This window comes from Mustela nivalis, assembly GCF_964662115.1.
Source record: "Mustela nivalis genome assembly, chromosome: 4".
Lineage (NCBI taxonomy): Eukaryota > Metazoa > Chordata > Mammalia > Carnivora > Mustelidae > Mustela > Mustela nivalis.
In genome coordinates this window covers 25269472-25286876 of record NC_139023.1, presented here as the reverse complement: position 1 = coordinate 25286876, position 17405 = coordinate 25269472, and the positions used below count along the sequence as shown (strand labels likewise).

The 17405-nt window shown below is 46.3% G+C and overlaps 1 protein-coding gene across 3 annotated transcripts in view; it reads right to left on the bottom strand.

Moving 5' to 3' along the window:
* Positions 1-17405, bottom strand: part of LNX1 (ligand of numb-protein X 1) — a 178623-nt gene that overhangs the window by 84523 nt on the left and 76695 nt on the right. Inside the window, exon 1 of one of the 3 annotated variants that reach the window (XM_082728302.1) lies at positions 10408-10806. The exons of the other annotated variants lie outside the window; for them this stretch is intronic. Coding sequence (XP_082584428.1) covers positions 10408-10499 — 92 coding nt within the window. The 5' untranslated portion in view covers positions 10500-10806. Of the gene's footprint in view, positions 1-10407; positions 10807-17405 lie in introns of those variants that run through there. 3 annotated transcript variants of the gene reach the window in all.

Here is a 17405-nt window from a genome sequence, read left to right as displayed (position 1 = left end):
TCTTTTATACAGAGAAAAAGTATGAGGGGAACAGAGAAAAGGAGTTGGCTTGTAGAGCAGCAAAGGGGGAAGCAAAAGTAGCTACCATAGGTCTCTAATGCTCATGCACAGGCGTGGTATGTAGGCTGTATATGCCGGAGCTCATGTAGCCCTTACAAACAGCACAAGGCTGAGCTTGGAGATGTTAAGGCGGCTGCCCGAAGGCCTGCATCTAGTAAGTACAGAGCCAAGGTCTGGATGGCTCTGGAGTCCACACTCACGATCACCAAGCTACATGACCTGCACCCGCCTGATGACCCCTCAGATCCTCACAGGATTTGTGTCATGGGGGAAGGGGCTTGGGCTTCTGATGGTCCCCCAGATGTTTTTCTACAAAAACTGCAGCATTTTGGAGAAAAGGGCTATTGCAGATGCATTCACAACAGAATCCCTCTGATAGTCTCCTCATTCATCAAGAAGCTCATGATACCAAAGAGGGTTATTTTGGCTGAGCCCTCTTATGTTTATTTCAGTGGAAAAAAAAAACAAACAAGGATACCTGCTGGAAGAATCCATCTTTAGCACAATTTTAACTGGCCAGAGAACCTACAGAAATATTTTGCCTAGAAAAATTTCATCTATAAAGGAATTTGCTTTTCTAGTTCAGAATCCATTGCAGTCCCCCAACCTGGCCCTAGTAAATTATAAAGACCTACAGCAACTTGACACCCAACCCAGTAATGCCATCTTCACAGCAACAAAGGGAGATGTGGTGGGCGGGGCGGGGCGGGGGAAGAGTGCGGGGAAGTCCACATCCTAGAATCAGGATGCCTGTGTTTCAGGCTGCCTGGGTCATCTAGGGGAGCTTTCCCAACCTCTAGGACTCTTAGCTCTCTCATCAGGAAGATGGGGATTCACTGCGTTTGCCGTAAGGTTCAAGGAAGGTCATTTATATACCATTACCACAGCTGACGTTTGCAGCACACTTACGATATTCCAGGTGTCCACTAAGTGTCTCATGCATGTATCTCATTCTTACCCCATGAAGTAGGTGCTACCATTAAGAGCTCTGACTGAAGGATGGGGAACTTCTGGCCCCACTGGGGTGAATTAATCTCTCCAGGGTTATATAGCTGGTGAGTGATGCACCAGCATTTGGACTCAGATCTGAGTGGCTTCAGAGGCTATATTTTTAATTACTAGAAGCTGAAGCTTATAAGTGTCTCATGATTGGGTTCAGCCCTGCTGCTCTGCTGCTATCCTTTGTACATGAAACCCTTGGAATGTCATGATCAAATGGGAAGCCTTATTGCTGTCAAAGGGCCCCAGTTTTTGCAAATGGGTCAAGGAATTCCTGAGAGAACATTCTGAGCATGCACATCTGCTCAGATCCCCTCAGAGGACACTCAGTTCCTAACAGGAGATGGGTCAGTTGCACATCTCTGTCCTTGCTTTGCCCGAAGCTGTTAAAAATTTTAATAACTAGCTCCAGCTTTATGGTTTCCTGAGGCTACATTAAAATAATGAATGCGTTTTCCCCCCAAAAGTGTCATGATGTGTTTGAGGTCACATAGTTTGGTGCTGACAGGGCTGAATCTTTTGGGTAAATTATGGTGCCTCAATTTCTTCTATATAAATGGGAAGATTGGACCAGATCAACTCCATGGCCTCCTTTGGCTCTAAAAAAGGATGATTATGGGCTACAGATTCTACCAGCCAAGTAACATGCTGGATCAGGCCTTCCTCTACAAATTGGGGAAGGGGAAAGATGGATAGGAAAGAGCAAGGAAGTAGGAGTTTCAGTGTGATGGTAACAAGGAAGAGAGCTAAGTGGCTGAGGGAGACTCTGGGGAGAGAAGGGGGTGTGGGAAAGGAGTCACCCATGGGAGTGGAGCCACATGGGAGGAGTGGTCCTTGCCCACTGACAAATGGCTCTGTCCTCTCTGGGCTTCACTCTGAGATACTGGGCACACTCTCTCATCTCAGCCACTTACCTGCCTCTTCAGTGAGGGAGGGAAGAAAAAAGGGACTGTATGGTTTCAGCAATTCCTTTTTCTTGATTTCAGCCCACCTGTGCTCATTGTGGATGGAACTTTATGGTCAAATTTCATGACAGCAAAGACTCCCAACTATTGTAGGATGTGCTATTATTTTACAGATTATCAAGAAAGAAAAATACTGCCCCTTATCGTTGTATAGTGTCACTGATAAGACACAACTGACTTTCAGAGATATTAACATTTTAGAATTGATGAAATATATTCTTATATTTATTGCTATTATTAAAACCTATACTTAAAGGGTTTGCCATGTACCAGTAACTGTATTATGTGCTTTACATAATCTCATTCAGCACTTGCCACAACCTGTGAGGTAGGTGTTGTTATCCCCATTTATAGAGGAGAAAAGCTCAGAGAGGCTAAGTAATTTGCCCAAGGTTGCCCAGCTGGTGGAGACCAAATAGGAAGCTGAGTCAGTCTGACTCTAGAGCATGTGCTTTAGCCATCAACTTCTTTCATCACCAGCTTTCACAGTGGTGGGCCATTATGGTCCTTGGGATGACAAAGGGACTTAGTCATTGTCTTGGGGCCCTGGCTTTCCCTTCTCTTACTCTAGGTAGGAATGCTAATGAAGAGGATGGAGAAGGCACCACAGGTGCCCATGGGGAATTAGAAAACTCTTCTTAGCTTTGGATATGCAAGAGTTAAAACACAAAAGAAGTAGGCAGCAGGATTCCCAGGGCTGTCTCTACACAGAAATAGAGAGGTAGTGAGGGGAAGGTGGGGGACACACAGACTGTAGGTCATTGCTCACACAGAGGGGGTTACTGTAAGACTGATGATTATGCCTCGAGGCATGCAGGAGCCTTCCAAGGATTTGCCTGGGGACCTGGCAAGTATGAATTCATGTTTGTGTCTTAAAAAGACACAAATCCTTCAGGTTTCACAATCTGGGTTCCTTTCCAGCCCCACTCCTGGGGCAGGGGGGCAGTGAGGGAGGTTTATGAAAATAGGAGTGGTTGAGTAGAGGAAACTGGGAGAGTAGGGTCCACTTGGGCCACATGAAGAAGTGATGGTCCAAAAAAGGCGGGGGCAAATGACTAAGGAAAGATGTCTGGTTCTTTGGCCCACAGTTTTCTTTGGCCCACAAAAATGGGCCATTTCCTGCCCTATGCCTTCCAAGGCCAATCCCACAGACAGGCAGTGGGAAATCTACTGTTTACTTTGAAGGGGCAGTGTTCCAGTGCAAGAGGAGTCCTGAGAGTCCATTAACTCTGTGGTGGTCTCCAAAGTGTAGACACCCATGAGGAATATGGGGAGGAGGCAACAGAACTCTTAATGTAGACTTTGTCCTTTTCCAGTATTTGTGCTAGGTTTTCTACTGGGTAGAATATAGTAATATAGGTGTAAGCAGATAGTTATACATTGGATAGGCATATGGACCAATTTCCTTATTGATATGGGTCTGTTGGAAGACTATCACCTTCAGGAGAAGACTATCACCCCATTCTCTTTAAGTTCCTGTCAAAGCTCTGGATGACAAGATCAAACAAACTCCACTCATTCTGGGTATATTCATAAGATTGTTTTGGATCTTGCCTTTACATTTCCCTCAACTTGGTAGTAAATTAATATAATTATTTTTTCTCTTTTTCCAGCCACTAGCCTAGTAGTTGGAGTTTGCCAAAGCTATATTCCTCAAAATTTACCTCAAGAATTCCTTTTTATTTTGCATTGATGGGGGGGGGGTAGAGAGAAGGTATAATTAAGAAATATGGCAACCAACTGCAAAGTGTAGACCTTATTTAGCTCATGAATCAAACAATCTGTAAGAAGAAAAGACAGACAAATGGGGAACATTTGAACTGACTGGATATTTGATATTAAGGAATTATAATTAATTGTTTATGGTGTGATAGTAGTGGTATGGTTAAGAATCTTTACCCTTTAGAGATAAATACTGAAAGGTCTACCAATTAAATACAGGGTTTAAGATTTCCTTGAAAACAACTCAAGGATCTCAATAAAACAAGACATCCATGAATTATTATTTAAGATGGGAGACAGGGTACGTGGGGATTTATTATACTTTTCTATGTGTGCATTGAGATTTTCATTTTAAGAAGTTAAAAAGAAAATAAAGTCAACCAAACATGCAGCAATTAGTGAGGGAGTCCTGCTGTGAAAGAAACCTTCACTGTGTCAGTCATGCACCTGAGTCATGTGACCCAAAGAAAGGCAAATGCGATTGGCTAAGCATTTGGGAGGGATCTTGAAACTCCCAGAGTTTGCATTTTAGACCAGAAAGGGAATGGTTTGGGACTGGAGCTGCTTTTCTGATCGCAAAGGAGAACTTGCTGATTCCTAATGGAATGAATAAATAGATAAATAAATAAATAAAACCATTAAATTAGATCCCTGTGAAATTTGGACATCAAAGAATGATTGTGAAGCAACATTTTGATGAGTTAAGTACAGATGAACCGGGAACATGCGGCTTCAATTTCCTTCGAAATATACACGTTTGTAGATTTAAGGACAAATGCTCTATGAAACATGTGCTAAACTGCAATGCTTCGAAAGACATTAAGAGAGTCACTGAACCCAAGTGGGCCCTGGCTCTGGTCCCCCAAATTGTAGCGTGTTCCTCTCCTTTGGAGAAGGATTTCTCCACCTCACCCCATTTCCTCTGTAAACTCTACCTCCTTCCTTCCAGGTCTAATCCAAACTTGACTTCAGATTCTCAAAACATAGGACAAGAAAAATCCAGAGATCAGCAACTTTTTTTTTCCTCCTCTGTTTTGATGAGAAAGAAGCAAATTCTTGGAGACCCAACTTGGAAAGTGTTTACTGGCAAATCCATAAAGCTCAACCTGTTGGTTTACACTTGGGAAGTGTTGGGAATAGTTAACACAGTGAAGGGCAGAGGAAATGGGGGCTGAGGTAATACCACTATGCTCCCTCCCCTCCTCTGTCATGCCAGACAGAGCCCAAATGCAACCATCTGGACCAACCTTATGTAGAGATCCACGTGGTACAAAGCTTTTGAAGATGGTGTTCTCCCAGGCTATGTGGCTCAGGACCCAATACCCAGCCCACGGCTCGCTGAAGTCAGCAGGGAGTAGAGAAGTTACTAGGGCCTATGCTGCTGCAGAGCCTTGACCTAGAGAATGGGAACCCGAGAAGCTGGACTAGGGCCAAATGAGTGCCACGCAACACAAAGGCCAGTGATCCTCACTGGAGTGCCTGGAATGTCGAGCTAGGAGTGATTTAAGATGCTCTTTGGCCTGCAAGCCCCAAAGTGAAGGTTTTTGCTGCAGGAAGGTGGTACAGTTTGTCAGAAAGTGTTTTTTTGCAGGTTGGTTGGAGAAAGTTCCACTATGGAGACGGTGGGTGGTTGGGAGTCCTTGGACCTAAGACACTCAGTGGGTGTTCTGCATCTCTGAAGCCTGGGCCCTACCCCACCTCCCAGGGAGGACACACACAAGGCTGTCACAGAGCTCCTGCTGCTCTTGGCAGCTCCTCCAGGAGATCTCATCTGTCCGTAGCCCTCAATGGTTCCAATTATGAAATTGGAGTCACTCATCTTAATTTCCCCGCACACAGAATTCCAGGGGGAATAAACCTTCCCTGCTTGGAACTGCTGTCTCTACAGGGGTCAGAGTGGAGTTTCTCCCTCCAGATACTGCCACGAACACTGTTCACAGATAGGCCACTTACAAACCGAAAATATTTGGCTACAGACTATAATGACATCCATTTGCTGACTTCCCGAGGAGTCACAATGGCAGTGGCATTGGCTTCGCAGACTGGCCATCCTGCAGTGACTGTGCCTCCCTGTCTTCTGGCCACCTGTAGCTCTAAAGCAAAGGGCAGTTTTGTGCTTTGCAAAGCGGGACCCAGGACGCATTCAGACTTCCACCACGGGCGTGAATGCAGCACCCAGCCACACAGGAAGTGGAAGTGAGAAGTGCTGGGAGCATGACAGGAGCTAAAAATGGTAATGGGGGGGGGGGGAGAGGACAAAACTTTTCAGTTTTCTGTAAATGGCTCTTGAGAGTTGGGTGTATACCATAGAACGCATCTCACCAGCGACCAGACCAGGTTTTCCCCAGGTTTTTACTCAACAAAGTACACAGAGAGACATTACCCAAGACACAGGAGATCAAAGCCATTGCTTTTTGCAATGCCAGAGACCAGGCTGGCTCGAATCCTTATGAGCAGGATCAACAAGCTCCCTTCCACAGAAACCAAACCAGGGTCTTCTTCAGAAGACCTTGCAGTATATGTAGCAAATAGCCAGGAGCCAAATTCCTGTCTCCCAGTTTCATGGAAGCACAAAGGGTGTAGAAGTTGGGTGTGCAGAAGGGAACATCTCCCAGGCTCTCCCTCAGGACTCACCAGGTAGAGGACAGGGACCACTGAGGAGACAGAGCAGACCTGAGAATGGAGGGCTTGTTCTCTGTGGGGGAAGTCAGGGCAAGTGGATATGCGAGCTGGAGCTAAGAGTTCTCTTGTGGCAGGGCCCAAAAGAATCACCTGGGGAGCTTGGTGAGCATGAAGATAGTGGGCCCATAAGGATCATCTGGGAGCTTCAGAAGGGAAACAGATGTCCCCTGCCAAATGCTTTTGATTTAGCAGCTTTTAGAGCCCAAATATCTGCATTGAGAAAAACAAACCCAGCCCTCAGTTCTCACCTGAGGAGTCCTCAGAACCCACACTGCTCTCAAGACTTCACCTGTAAGTCTCCCCAGGTGTAGCGCAGCCCAGGATGAAAAGGCCCTACCCATGCTCATGCTTATGAGACTAGGGTCCATTTTCTACATTCACTTTGGGGTCTAGGAAATTCAGAAAGTTTGTAGAAGGGAGGGGGTGAGGGTACATGGGGGAAGAGAGCATGGCACTTCATGGTCATGGGGTTCTGTGGGCCTGAGAGCAATCCTAGATGCCCTGCCTCTAACCTAGGAGCTGGGATTCCACATCAAATGCTCTGGTTTTCAGCTTCTGTGGAATTCACTATCTGTGTCAAGGCACCAGGTGGTCATGGATGTGTTTAAAGTTCGAGATGCCCATGGTCATAAACGGTTGACTCTGAGGCCCAGCTGGGCAGACAGAAGTGATCTGCTGGAGTGTTGCAGCTGTTTTAAATTGAATTTGAATGCTTTTAGACACTATACATATCTTCTATAATATGTATCATGCAGATCATATACATATATAATAATATATATTCAACTATATGTAATGTCTAAAAACATTTGAATTACACACACGCACACACACACTGCTGTTGTTCAGAGGCCTCACCAGTTCCTTTTGTCTTACACCTGAATGATTCACATACTTAAAGAACTCCTTCCTGGTTCCTATATGCATTTGGGTTTGTGGCCCCAGGCTAACCCATATAACTGACACTTTTTATGGGGTTAGTTCCAATTTTCCAGCTGGGCTCTGAGGAACAGGACCCAGACTGAGAGAACCTTTGCCTTAAAGAGGAAGGAAAATCCAGGAAGGTCTCTGCAGCTGGGAGCATGGCAGACACAGGACAACCTCACCCAAGGCCAAGGTGCCAAAGCTCAGACGAAGGGAGGGTGGGCAGGAGGAAGTGTGGCTTCCTAGCCCTTTCCAGTGACACAGCTCTGCATGCTTTCAAGATCCCAGTGGTCTAGGGTAGTGAGAGAAGTATCTCTTCAACTCAGGAACATGCAGCCATCATCCCATGGCCCTAGCTTCCAAGAACAGTGAAGGGATCCAGCAGTCGTTTCTCAAAGCGTTGGTGACAACCACAGCCACCTGGCAACCTCTGTGAGTGGCCTTTACCCTGCCTGAAGTGCTTTCTCTTCCCATCTGTGATTCTGCTTACTTTTTCCCTAATGACTTCAATATCCAGCTCAAACTTCCAACTTCCCTAGAAGCTTTCCCTGACCAATTTCATGGAAATGGGCAAACTCCACTTCCTCTCAACCTATTGCCTACCCTACTTTTCTTTTTAAATTACTTTTAATTAACATATAATGTATTATTTCCCCTATGCCTTGGCTCACTGCTAATATTTCTGAACTATATAAATTTCATCTTCTCAGTTGGATTGTCAGCTTCTTGAGGATTGGTACCATACCAATTTTTTTACCATCTGCATTTCTCAAACACCACCATAGTACCTGAAACATGTCATTAATTTACGGAGTAGTTCATTACCACACTAGTAGCTTCAGGTAATAGTTACACAGAATTCTTTCATCAGTCATGCCCAGTGACTGGAAGCTTCCAGAAATTTCTGGCAAATTAGTCTGGGAACACCATTCTGGCAATTTCCTGGCATTAGGCTTCTTGGATTGCATCACATCTTGGAAAGAATGGCCTGCTTGGGTCCAGTCACTCAACATAAAAGTTGCCTCCATTCACGTACTTGTAGCAAAGAAACCTGATAGGCCAGTGTGAAGAGCCTTCCTTTAATGAGGCTGTAAAACTGTAAGTAACTTAATGGAGAGGCTCAGGAGCGCCTACAGTGAGTTGAGTGATGGGTCCCCAAAAGATGTCCACCTGGAGCTTGTAAACATGACCTTACTTAGAAAAAGATGTAATTCAGTTAAACATCTTAAGAGGAAATCATCCTGGATGATGCAGGTAGACCCTAAATCCAATGCCAAGTGTCCTTATAAGCAGAGGAAAAGACAGAATTGGAAAGGACATAAGTGGGAGGTCATATGGTGATGAAAGCAGAGATTAGAGCAATGCGACCAGGAGCCAAGATGTGCCTGCAGCCACCAGAAATGGGAAGATTCTCCCTGACAGATTTCTTGGGGAGTGGGGCCCTGCCCGCATCTTGATTTCAAGGCCCTGGCTTCCAGAACTGAGAGAGAAGAGATTTCTGCTGCTTTAACCTACCAAACATGCAGTCACCACTACAGCAGTCCATAGGAAAGGAATGCAGTGGTCAAGAAGGACAACAGGTGGGGATGAGGGTACTGAGGAGAGGTGCTGTGGCACCTGACTTCAGAGACACCATCAAAGGAGAAGAAGGAGACTTGCCACAATCCCAAGGAGCTTGCCCTTGTATATTTTTCTAGAAAAGCTTCCATATGCCATTATTACCCCAAAGATGTTCACTGTTCGGGCTCAACCTACATACTTCGCCTTTGAGCCTTCTTATCTGAGGACTGGGGTTACAGTCCAAAAAGATGGAACCAGCTAATCCTGAAGTGCAGGGTCTTCAGAAGGAATCGTGTGTCTCCAAGGACCTAACTCCTTTATTCTCTCCTCTGTTTATCAAGAATTTATTGAGCATCTACTATGCTATACACATTGGCTAGTCTGGCTAATTACAAAAGAGGTCCTGGTTATCACCACACACTCAGGGGCGGGGGCGGGGGTGGGTTACCTCTATCTGAGCAGGTCAACCTCACCCTGAGCTTTTCACATCTCTGCTTTAACCTACCAAACATGTAGTCACCACTACAGCAGCCCCTAGGAAATCTCAGCCCTTGGTCAGAAATGGTTTCACATCTCAGGCCTTGGCCAGAAATGGTTCACATTCACCTGCAATCCTCTTGTCAGGCTCACTAACAAAAGGAGTCAGAAAAACATCACGGTCGAGTTTGGGTGTGTGAGTAATTTCCTCTTATAAAATGGACATCGGTCATGTAGGAAAATGTCTGTATTTTCTTCAAGAGGCACAGTGAAGTATTTGGGGGCAAAAGGTTGTGACTGCCATTTACTCCAAACCACCTGAATAAAAGACTCCCCGAAGCAAACGTGGCAAAGCAGTCATCGCGCGACCGACGTGATGGGATGTGGGGGCTCGCTGTGCAGTTTTTTCGGCTCGCCCATACGTTTGCAAATGGTCAAACCCCAAACTCCAGCGGACGTCTATTACTTATTTATTTATTTTTTACACACAGGGCGATCGCTCTGCTGTGCTGATGCTGTCCGTGTTTTCAGGTACGAAGACTGAGTGTCTCCATAAAGGGAGTTGTCTTCTCTCAACTAGAAATGCACGACAGAGGCTGCAGATCTGTGTCTGCAAGCCTGGTTCTTAATTGCTCTTTGGTTCTATTTATGGAAGGGAGAGAAGACACATTTATTGAGAAAAAGTCGGGTACCAAAAAACAAAACAAAAAAAACAACAAACCAAACAAAATGCAGCATTGGCACAGAAGCAGGAAGAAAATGCCTCGCTGAGAAAGCAAGGCATCCGTAAGATGGTGGTTTGTTTTTTTTTGTTTTTTGTTTTTTTTTCCTTTGGTAAGTTACAGACCTAAGCATGCCGCTTGAGACTGCTGGCTGGCTGGGTGCTTTGTTAAGTGCATCTAGCTCATGTGGGACTGATTCCTTTAAACAGACATACCAGCCAGAGAACGGAGTCCAGTTCTACCCCCAACACACCCGACACACACACACAGGCAGGCAGCGTGATCGCGGGACTCACAGTTCTGAGCACAGGAAATGCAGGTTGCCCACATTGTCAATGTAGTTGGCAGGGCTGAGCCAGGGCAGGACCAGCAGCAGAAGCGCCTTCATTTTTCTGACCAGGAGGCTGCTTTCTTCCCGGCCACCTTCGCTCTGTCAGCTGTAGGGGCCCAGCCCAGCTCAGTTCCCTGATTCAAGCCTGGCCATCTCCCCACAGTCAGCAGAGAGTAGGCACGGTATGTGGAACCCTGGGATGGAGCCACGCTGAAAAATCACAGGCCTGGAAGAGGGTTGTACCCTCTGCTTCTCAGATGAGGAGACAGGAGCCCCGAGGGACCCACCATGGTTGGCAAGAGGGCTCGGCTGAGAGCAAGCAGGCTGATGCCCGGGAAAGGGACCTGCCCCTCCTGCAGGATGCCGACTGGTTCTTGGGAAGCAGCTGGTACATTGACATCACCGGCCGGGAGCAGATGGACTGGAAGCTGAGCTGCGTGGGGAGAGGGCACGGGCATGACACGTTCACACCCCACAGTGTGGCTAGGCAAAGCATCAAAAGCTGTCCCCTGCTTTGCTAGAGGAAGACACTGTAAGAAATTAGCATCCTGGCACACAGCCTGGAGATCAGAGCTCGAAGTGAGTCTCCAGATATTGAGACAGAGGAGGGTTAAACACGAACCGACTCTGTCCCCGAGTGTATATTTAGAACATGCCTTTAGGATGTTTTACCTGTCCCTGTCCTGACGACACTGGCAGCCCTTAAGAGAAGTGACAGCTTCTCTTTTCACTTGGACAACCGGCCCTTAACAAGGTTATGGCTGAGTCGCTCTCTTTGAGAATAGCGGAGAGCCGTGATAGACACACCTGGACTTCTGCCGGAACCAGGTTCAGGTTCCGGTTCCGGTTCTACATGAAGGGAAGTCTCTCTGTTCCTCTTCCTCCCCTGAGAGGCTGAACTAAGCTCTGGTACCAGCTGTAGGAGGCTGGGCAGTCCATGCAATCCCCCGAGGGTAGCTGCCTCCTCTCTGAAGTGGAGCTCCCTTCATGCCTGACCCGTTAGACACAGATCTGCAGCCTCTGTTGTGCATTTCTAGTTGAGAGAAGACAACTCCCTTTATGGAGACACTCAGTCTTTGTCCCATTAGGACTTCTTTGCATGCCTGAGCTCTGTGATACCCCAGAAGCTCCCGGGACTCCCCGCCTTCTCCCCCATCTTCAAGAGCACTAGAATCTGGGACACCTGGGTGGCTCAGTCAGTTAAGCATCTGCCTCTGGCTCAGGTCATGATCCCAGGGTCCTGGGATCGGGTCCCACATTGGCTCCTTACTCAGCGGGGAGCCTGCTTCTCCTTCTGTGCCTTGCTCCCCTTGCTTGTGCACTCTCTCTCCATCTGACAGACAAATAAATAACATCTTTTTTTTTTTTTTAAACAAAAAGAGGGCTAGGATCCATTTGGGTCTTTGTGGCTCAAGGCCTCAATCTTAACAGAAATGGCTTAAAGGGATAGTTCGGCTAACACAGCCAAGCAATTCCAGCAAACTGGACTGGCCGGGTCGAAGACCAGGGAGAAGTCAGTGAGGTGAGACCCGCTGTGGTGAGCAGCAGCAGACAGGAATTTGGCCTCAGAGCCGTGCGTTTACCTGAAGCAGGGCTGAAAGAGAGTAAGCACAGTAGAACCTCAGAACGTCTGGGTTTAACTGCCTTGATTTTGGTCAGAGATAAGCCATCCTGATAAAGCATGACATGTATTCATTTACAGTCTCGTTGAGGCTCTCATTTAAATTCCATTCCCTGTAAGCCTGGTATGTAAGAGTGAGTCAGGGCGGGTGAACAGGAAGTACAGCGAAGGAACAGTATGAAGGAAGTGAGGTTGGGTATTTAGCTGCTGGAGTCAGACGACTTTGACCCCGAGGTCTCCCGCGTACTAGCTGTGTGATGCTGGGCATGTTGTTTAACCTCTCTGAACCGCTGTCTCTTCCTCTGTGAGAAAAAGACAATACTAATAGCGCTTACGGCATTGTTAGGAAGGTGGAAAGAGAGGATGCCTATTAAAAGCATAAGGCTCAATGAGTGTCAGCTCTAGTTATAAAAATTGTTATTATTAATGATAATAATGAATAATAACCACTCGCAACAGTGAATGAGCCCAGCCGGGAGCTCAGCGCCAATCTCCAGGAGGCTTTGTTTTTCTCTTCTTTCCTCCTGTGCCGTTCAGGACGTGAAACGTTACAGCCTTTTCCTGAGTATGGAGTTTCATGGAGTCCTGGGACAGGCTCTTCTCCAGAGTCCAGGATCTGCTGGATAGATCATGGCTCAGGAAGAGCATGGTGTCTAAAAAAAGGCTGTGAGTTTCACAGTGTGCCAGATTGTATTTCTGATAATGTTGGGTAGGTCAGAGTGCCTCTCCATGTCTCGATGACAAAAGAAGGATGCTTGTCCTTTTACCTCCTTGCATTAAATTCGTTAAGGGATATGAGTGCAACATGAAAATGAAGGAATTGTTTTGTTGTTGCTGCTTATGTCACTCCTGCAAAAACTGTGGGTTACCCACCCAAGATTTGATCTTCTCTTCTTCTTTTGAACAGAAACTAGGTTTAGTTCACGGTGGTAATGCACCTTAGCCTCTCTCACAGATGGGAGGTCATATAACACAATACTGGACAATGAGGTAGAAGCAGGAATTAGTGGGTAAGGCCTCCCAGAAAGTTTTTAAAGCAAAAGTCTCAATTTGCACAGTGTTGATTTGCTCTTCCTGCCAGTTCTTCCTACCCGGAACTTATTTCTGCCTGGAACTTAGATATGATGCTGGAGTTTGACCAGCCATTTTGGGACCAATAGGTGACAAAATAGAGGATGAAAGCTAATCTGCAAAGCAGAAAGAGCCTGGGTTCCTCCTGATGGCATCATGATAACATCATACTAGTCATGGACTTCCTACCCCTATACATTCTGTTATATAAGAAAAACAAAACTTTCGCAAAATTAAACCAATATAATTTGAATTTTCTAATATCTTCCATTAGAAGTAATCCTAATACAATTCCCTGGGGATAGAATCCCACCTTCAAATGGCAGTATTCTGTAGCAACATTGCCAGTAAATTGCCCTAACCCTAAACCTTGTACACTTTGCCTAACTTCTATCTGACCTTAAATGTCATCTCAGATATCATCCATAACCTCCTGTTTTCTTGTCTCTTTTCACTAAACAGGGAACTCCTTGAAGGCAGGAGTTCTACTGATCTTGTTCTGCACTGTATCCTCCCCACAGTGCCTAGAACACAGTAGACGCTCAATAAGTATTTGTTGAAGGAACTAGAATTCAACTTGGTTCACGAGTCAACTTTGGACAAATCTTTCTTGATCAGAAGCAAATTAGCAAAATAAAACAAAACAAAACAAAAGGACTTCAGGACTTCAAATGGGCCAAGAGCCAGGGCAGGGGTCAAGCATTCATACAGATGGATAACAAATGTCCATGAAGAAAGGAAAAAGGTATGGAAGATTTCAGGGCATGAGTGCCCCAAAGAATGTTGTTTCTTTAACAAATTCCTTGGAGCATAATAGAAATTCAAAGGTTCTCCCAGAAGGCAAGGCAGGACAACTGCCTCATTTCTTCTGTGCCCAGGAGAGTGCCAAGAGCAGCTCTCAGCCAGCTAGGAACCAGGAAAGAGTTGGGTTCAGGATTGGAATGTCACTTGAAGAATGTATGTCAAAACACAGTTATGGGGAAATGTGGAGCCTGGCTAATGTGACCAACAAGACTTGTAACCTCCCCTTCTTTCTAGAGGGCAATGCTCCCCTAGACCTTTCCCTACACAACAGGTGGTTACTGAGTCTGTGTTGTACAGAACACACTAACGAAAGGGGCAACCTCCTGGGAGTACAGGTCAAGAAAGGTCTGGGGCAGGTTTTTGGAGAAGAAACTCCCAGGACTTGGGGAGTGAAGTTAATTAAATGAAACCAAACCAAACCAAACCAAACCAAACCAAACCAAACCAAACCAAACCCAAGGAGCCTTCAGTCAGGTGTATCTTGGGCCAATTATACACATTTTCATTCAGGGCTGTTTTCAGAACACCAAACCATGAACTCTTTATTCCTGCTCAAGTGTAGCTTAAGTGTCAGCTTTATTATCTCCCCTAGTTATTATCTTCCATAAAATAGAAACTGAAGGGCAAAGGGACTTATCTTATGAAACAATTCAATGTGCGTGAGATGTCAACTTCTCCACTTCAAATGTCATATCCTCAGGGGTAGAAATCATGCGTGTATAGATGCTTCTTTCGTTCTGGGCCGGGCCTATTGTAGATCCTTATTAAATATTACATATGTCATGATGCTATTACACAAGACTCATGTAGCCTTGAGCTTCAGGCAGCTCCCACTGAGGAGCAAGGAAGTGAAGGCTTTCCTCCCACACATCCTCTCCCTGCTCTGGGCCAAGAGAGATGCATGGGACTGGCCCCTAGAGAAGCTCTGCCATGTCTCCTGGCAATGACCTTTGGATAAGAAGGCTGTCTGTCTCTGGACTCAACAAGCCTATCACCTGCATGGGAGTTCTTTGCAGGAGACCCATGCGATGGGAGTCCACAGGCATCTAAGAGGACAGAGATCAATGGAAGTAGCCAGAAGATTCTAAACATTAGCTCATGTGCTCAGGCTTACTCTCCTGGAAGAACCCTCTCATCTGAAGTCAGGAACAGTTGTCCTAAGGATTTACATTCAACTCAGGGTCTCAAGTGGCCAGATAACAATGTTTACAACAATGTTTACAAACGACATGAATTCTGGAGAAAACAGGCACCATTTGTTTAAAGACGTGATGCTGCCTGCCTCTTGGGGTCAAGTGAAAGGTTAGGCTGAGCATGGACCTATGGACGAGTCATAAACAGAGACCTCGGCGGAGGCGAAAGTTGGTTCTCTACCACATCTTACCTAGAGGGACAATGACAACATTCTGAATGTGATTCACTTCTGAAGAGCTTTGTATTCAAAGAACTCAACTGAAATAAGTTCCCATTCTACAGGTGGAGAAACCTATGTCTGCAGTTCCCCAGGAAGTCTAGGACTGTTCGGGTGCTGGGACCCACTGGAAGAGCGTGTGGATGCACATAGGTCACACGGTCATCTTCAACCGGAATGGTAGTTAAGTCTCTTTACTAGATCGACCCTGAGCCTGCCCAGTTTCTATTCATTCCAATGCCACAAGCCAATAATATTTTTAAAAATCCATTCCAGGGACGCCTGGGTGGCTCAGTTGGTTAAGCAGCTGACTTCGGCTCAGGTCATGATCCCAGCGTCCTGGGATCGAGTCCCACATCGGGCTCCTTGCTCCGCAGGGAGCCTGCTTCTCCGTCTGACTCTGCCTTCCACTCTGTCTGCCTGTGCTCACTCTCGCTCGCTCTCTGACAAATAAATAAAATCTTTAAAAAAAAATCCATTCCATTTTAAATTCTGAAACTGAGATGCAAAATTTACAGAGAAAGCTATCTTCTAGTACAAATGCATGACCACGCTCTGGTACTTGTGGCTACCAACCTGAAGGACTCTTATAGAAACGTAAGGAAAATACTTGCTTCCTGCTTACCTCTTGGTGGTTCCCAGTTAAAGGGACTCCAGAGTCCCAAGAATTTAATATTCATACCCGTTCTGAGGGATAGGGAAAGAGATGGTCCACTGGCCCAGTTGTTGGCCCAACACCTAACAGGGCTCCAGAGTCAGGTCCTGGATGAGCTCCAAGTTTCGAATTGTTGCCAATCAAATGCCCACAGGGCAGAAGGGAGGAGAGGGTATATTAAGCATTTGATGACTAATATATACAACATATTTTTGGAAATGTTGGTTTCAACCTACTTAGGAAGCTGATGTGTGGGGCAGACCAAGAGCGGGTGTTGAGGCCCACAGCTCCCTTACATGGGAGTTTTCCCCTCCACAGGGAGCTGCTGCTGGGTGCCTGTGAAAAACTCTGAGGCCTCGGTGTGAAGAGGTGATTTCAATTAGTTTTGGGTTCTTTCCTCACTGCTGTTTTTCAATTGTGCATATCATTATCAGCTGAGGATTCATCCAGACTTTTCCCTGGGCTTCCTTGAGGTGTGTGGGCCATAGCGCCTGTGTGGGCGGGTGAATGACCTTCCCACTCTGGGCAGCTGAGGGGAGCCAGTGTCCTCTCTCTCGTGGAGACCCCCGAGGACCCCAACTGCTTCTTCCTGGCCCTTTTTCTGCACCACTACTGTTGCGAACTTGCCCTCTGATCCATATGCCATCTTATCCCTAGTTTTTGGTAATCTGGGCTTCAATCAGTTCTTGATGAGGAGATGAGGAGGAGCCGCTGTGTTCACATTGTCTCCAGAGACCACTCCCATTTCTTTCCTTTGCTCTCCCTTCTCTCATCCCTCCCCTGTGGAGCTCCTGTAGCAGGCAGAACAATGCCTGCCCCAACAGATGGCCACCTCCTAATCCCAAGAGCCTGTGGACATGTCACCTTACTGGGCAAAAGGGACTTTGCAGATATGACTAAATCAAGGATCTTCAGATGAGGAAATGATATAGATTATCCAGCTGGGTCCAATGTAATTACCAAGTGTGCGGCAGGAAGGCCAGAATCACAGAGAGAGATATGATGATGGAAACAGAGATGAGAGAATGAGAGAGAGACAGAGACAAACAAAAAGTTGGTTGGGCATCTTCCTTCAGCTCAGGTCATGATCCCAGAGTCTCGGGATCGAGCCCCATGTTGGGCTCCCTGCTAGGTATGGAGTCTGCATCTCCCTCTTATCCAACTCGTGCTCTCTCTCAAATAATAAATAAAATCTTTTCAAAAAAAAAAAAAAAAAAGAGGGGCGCCTGGGTGGCTCAGTGGGTTAAGCTGCTGCCTTCGGCTCAGGTCATGATCTCAGGGTCCTGGGATCGAGTCCCACATCGGGCTCTCTGTTCAGCAGGGGGCCTGCTTCCCTTCCTCTCTCTGCCTGCCTCTCTGCCTACTTGTGATCTCTCTCTGTCAAATAAATAAATAAAATCT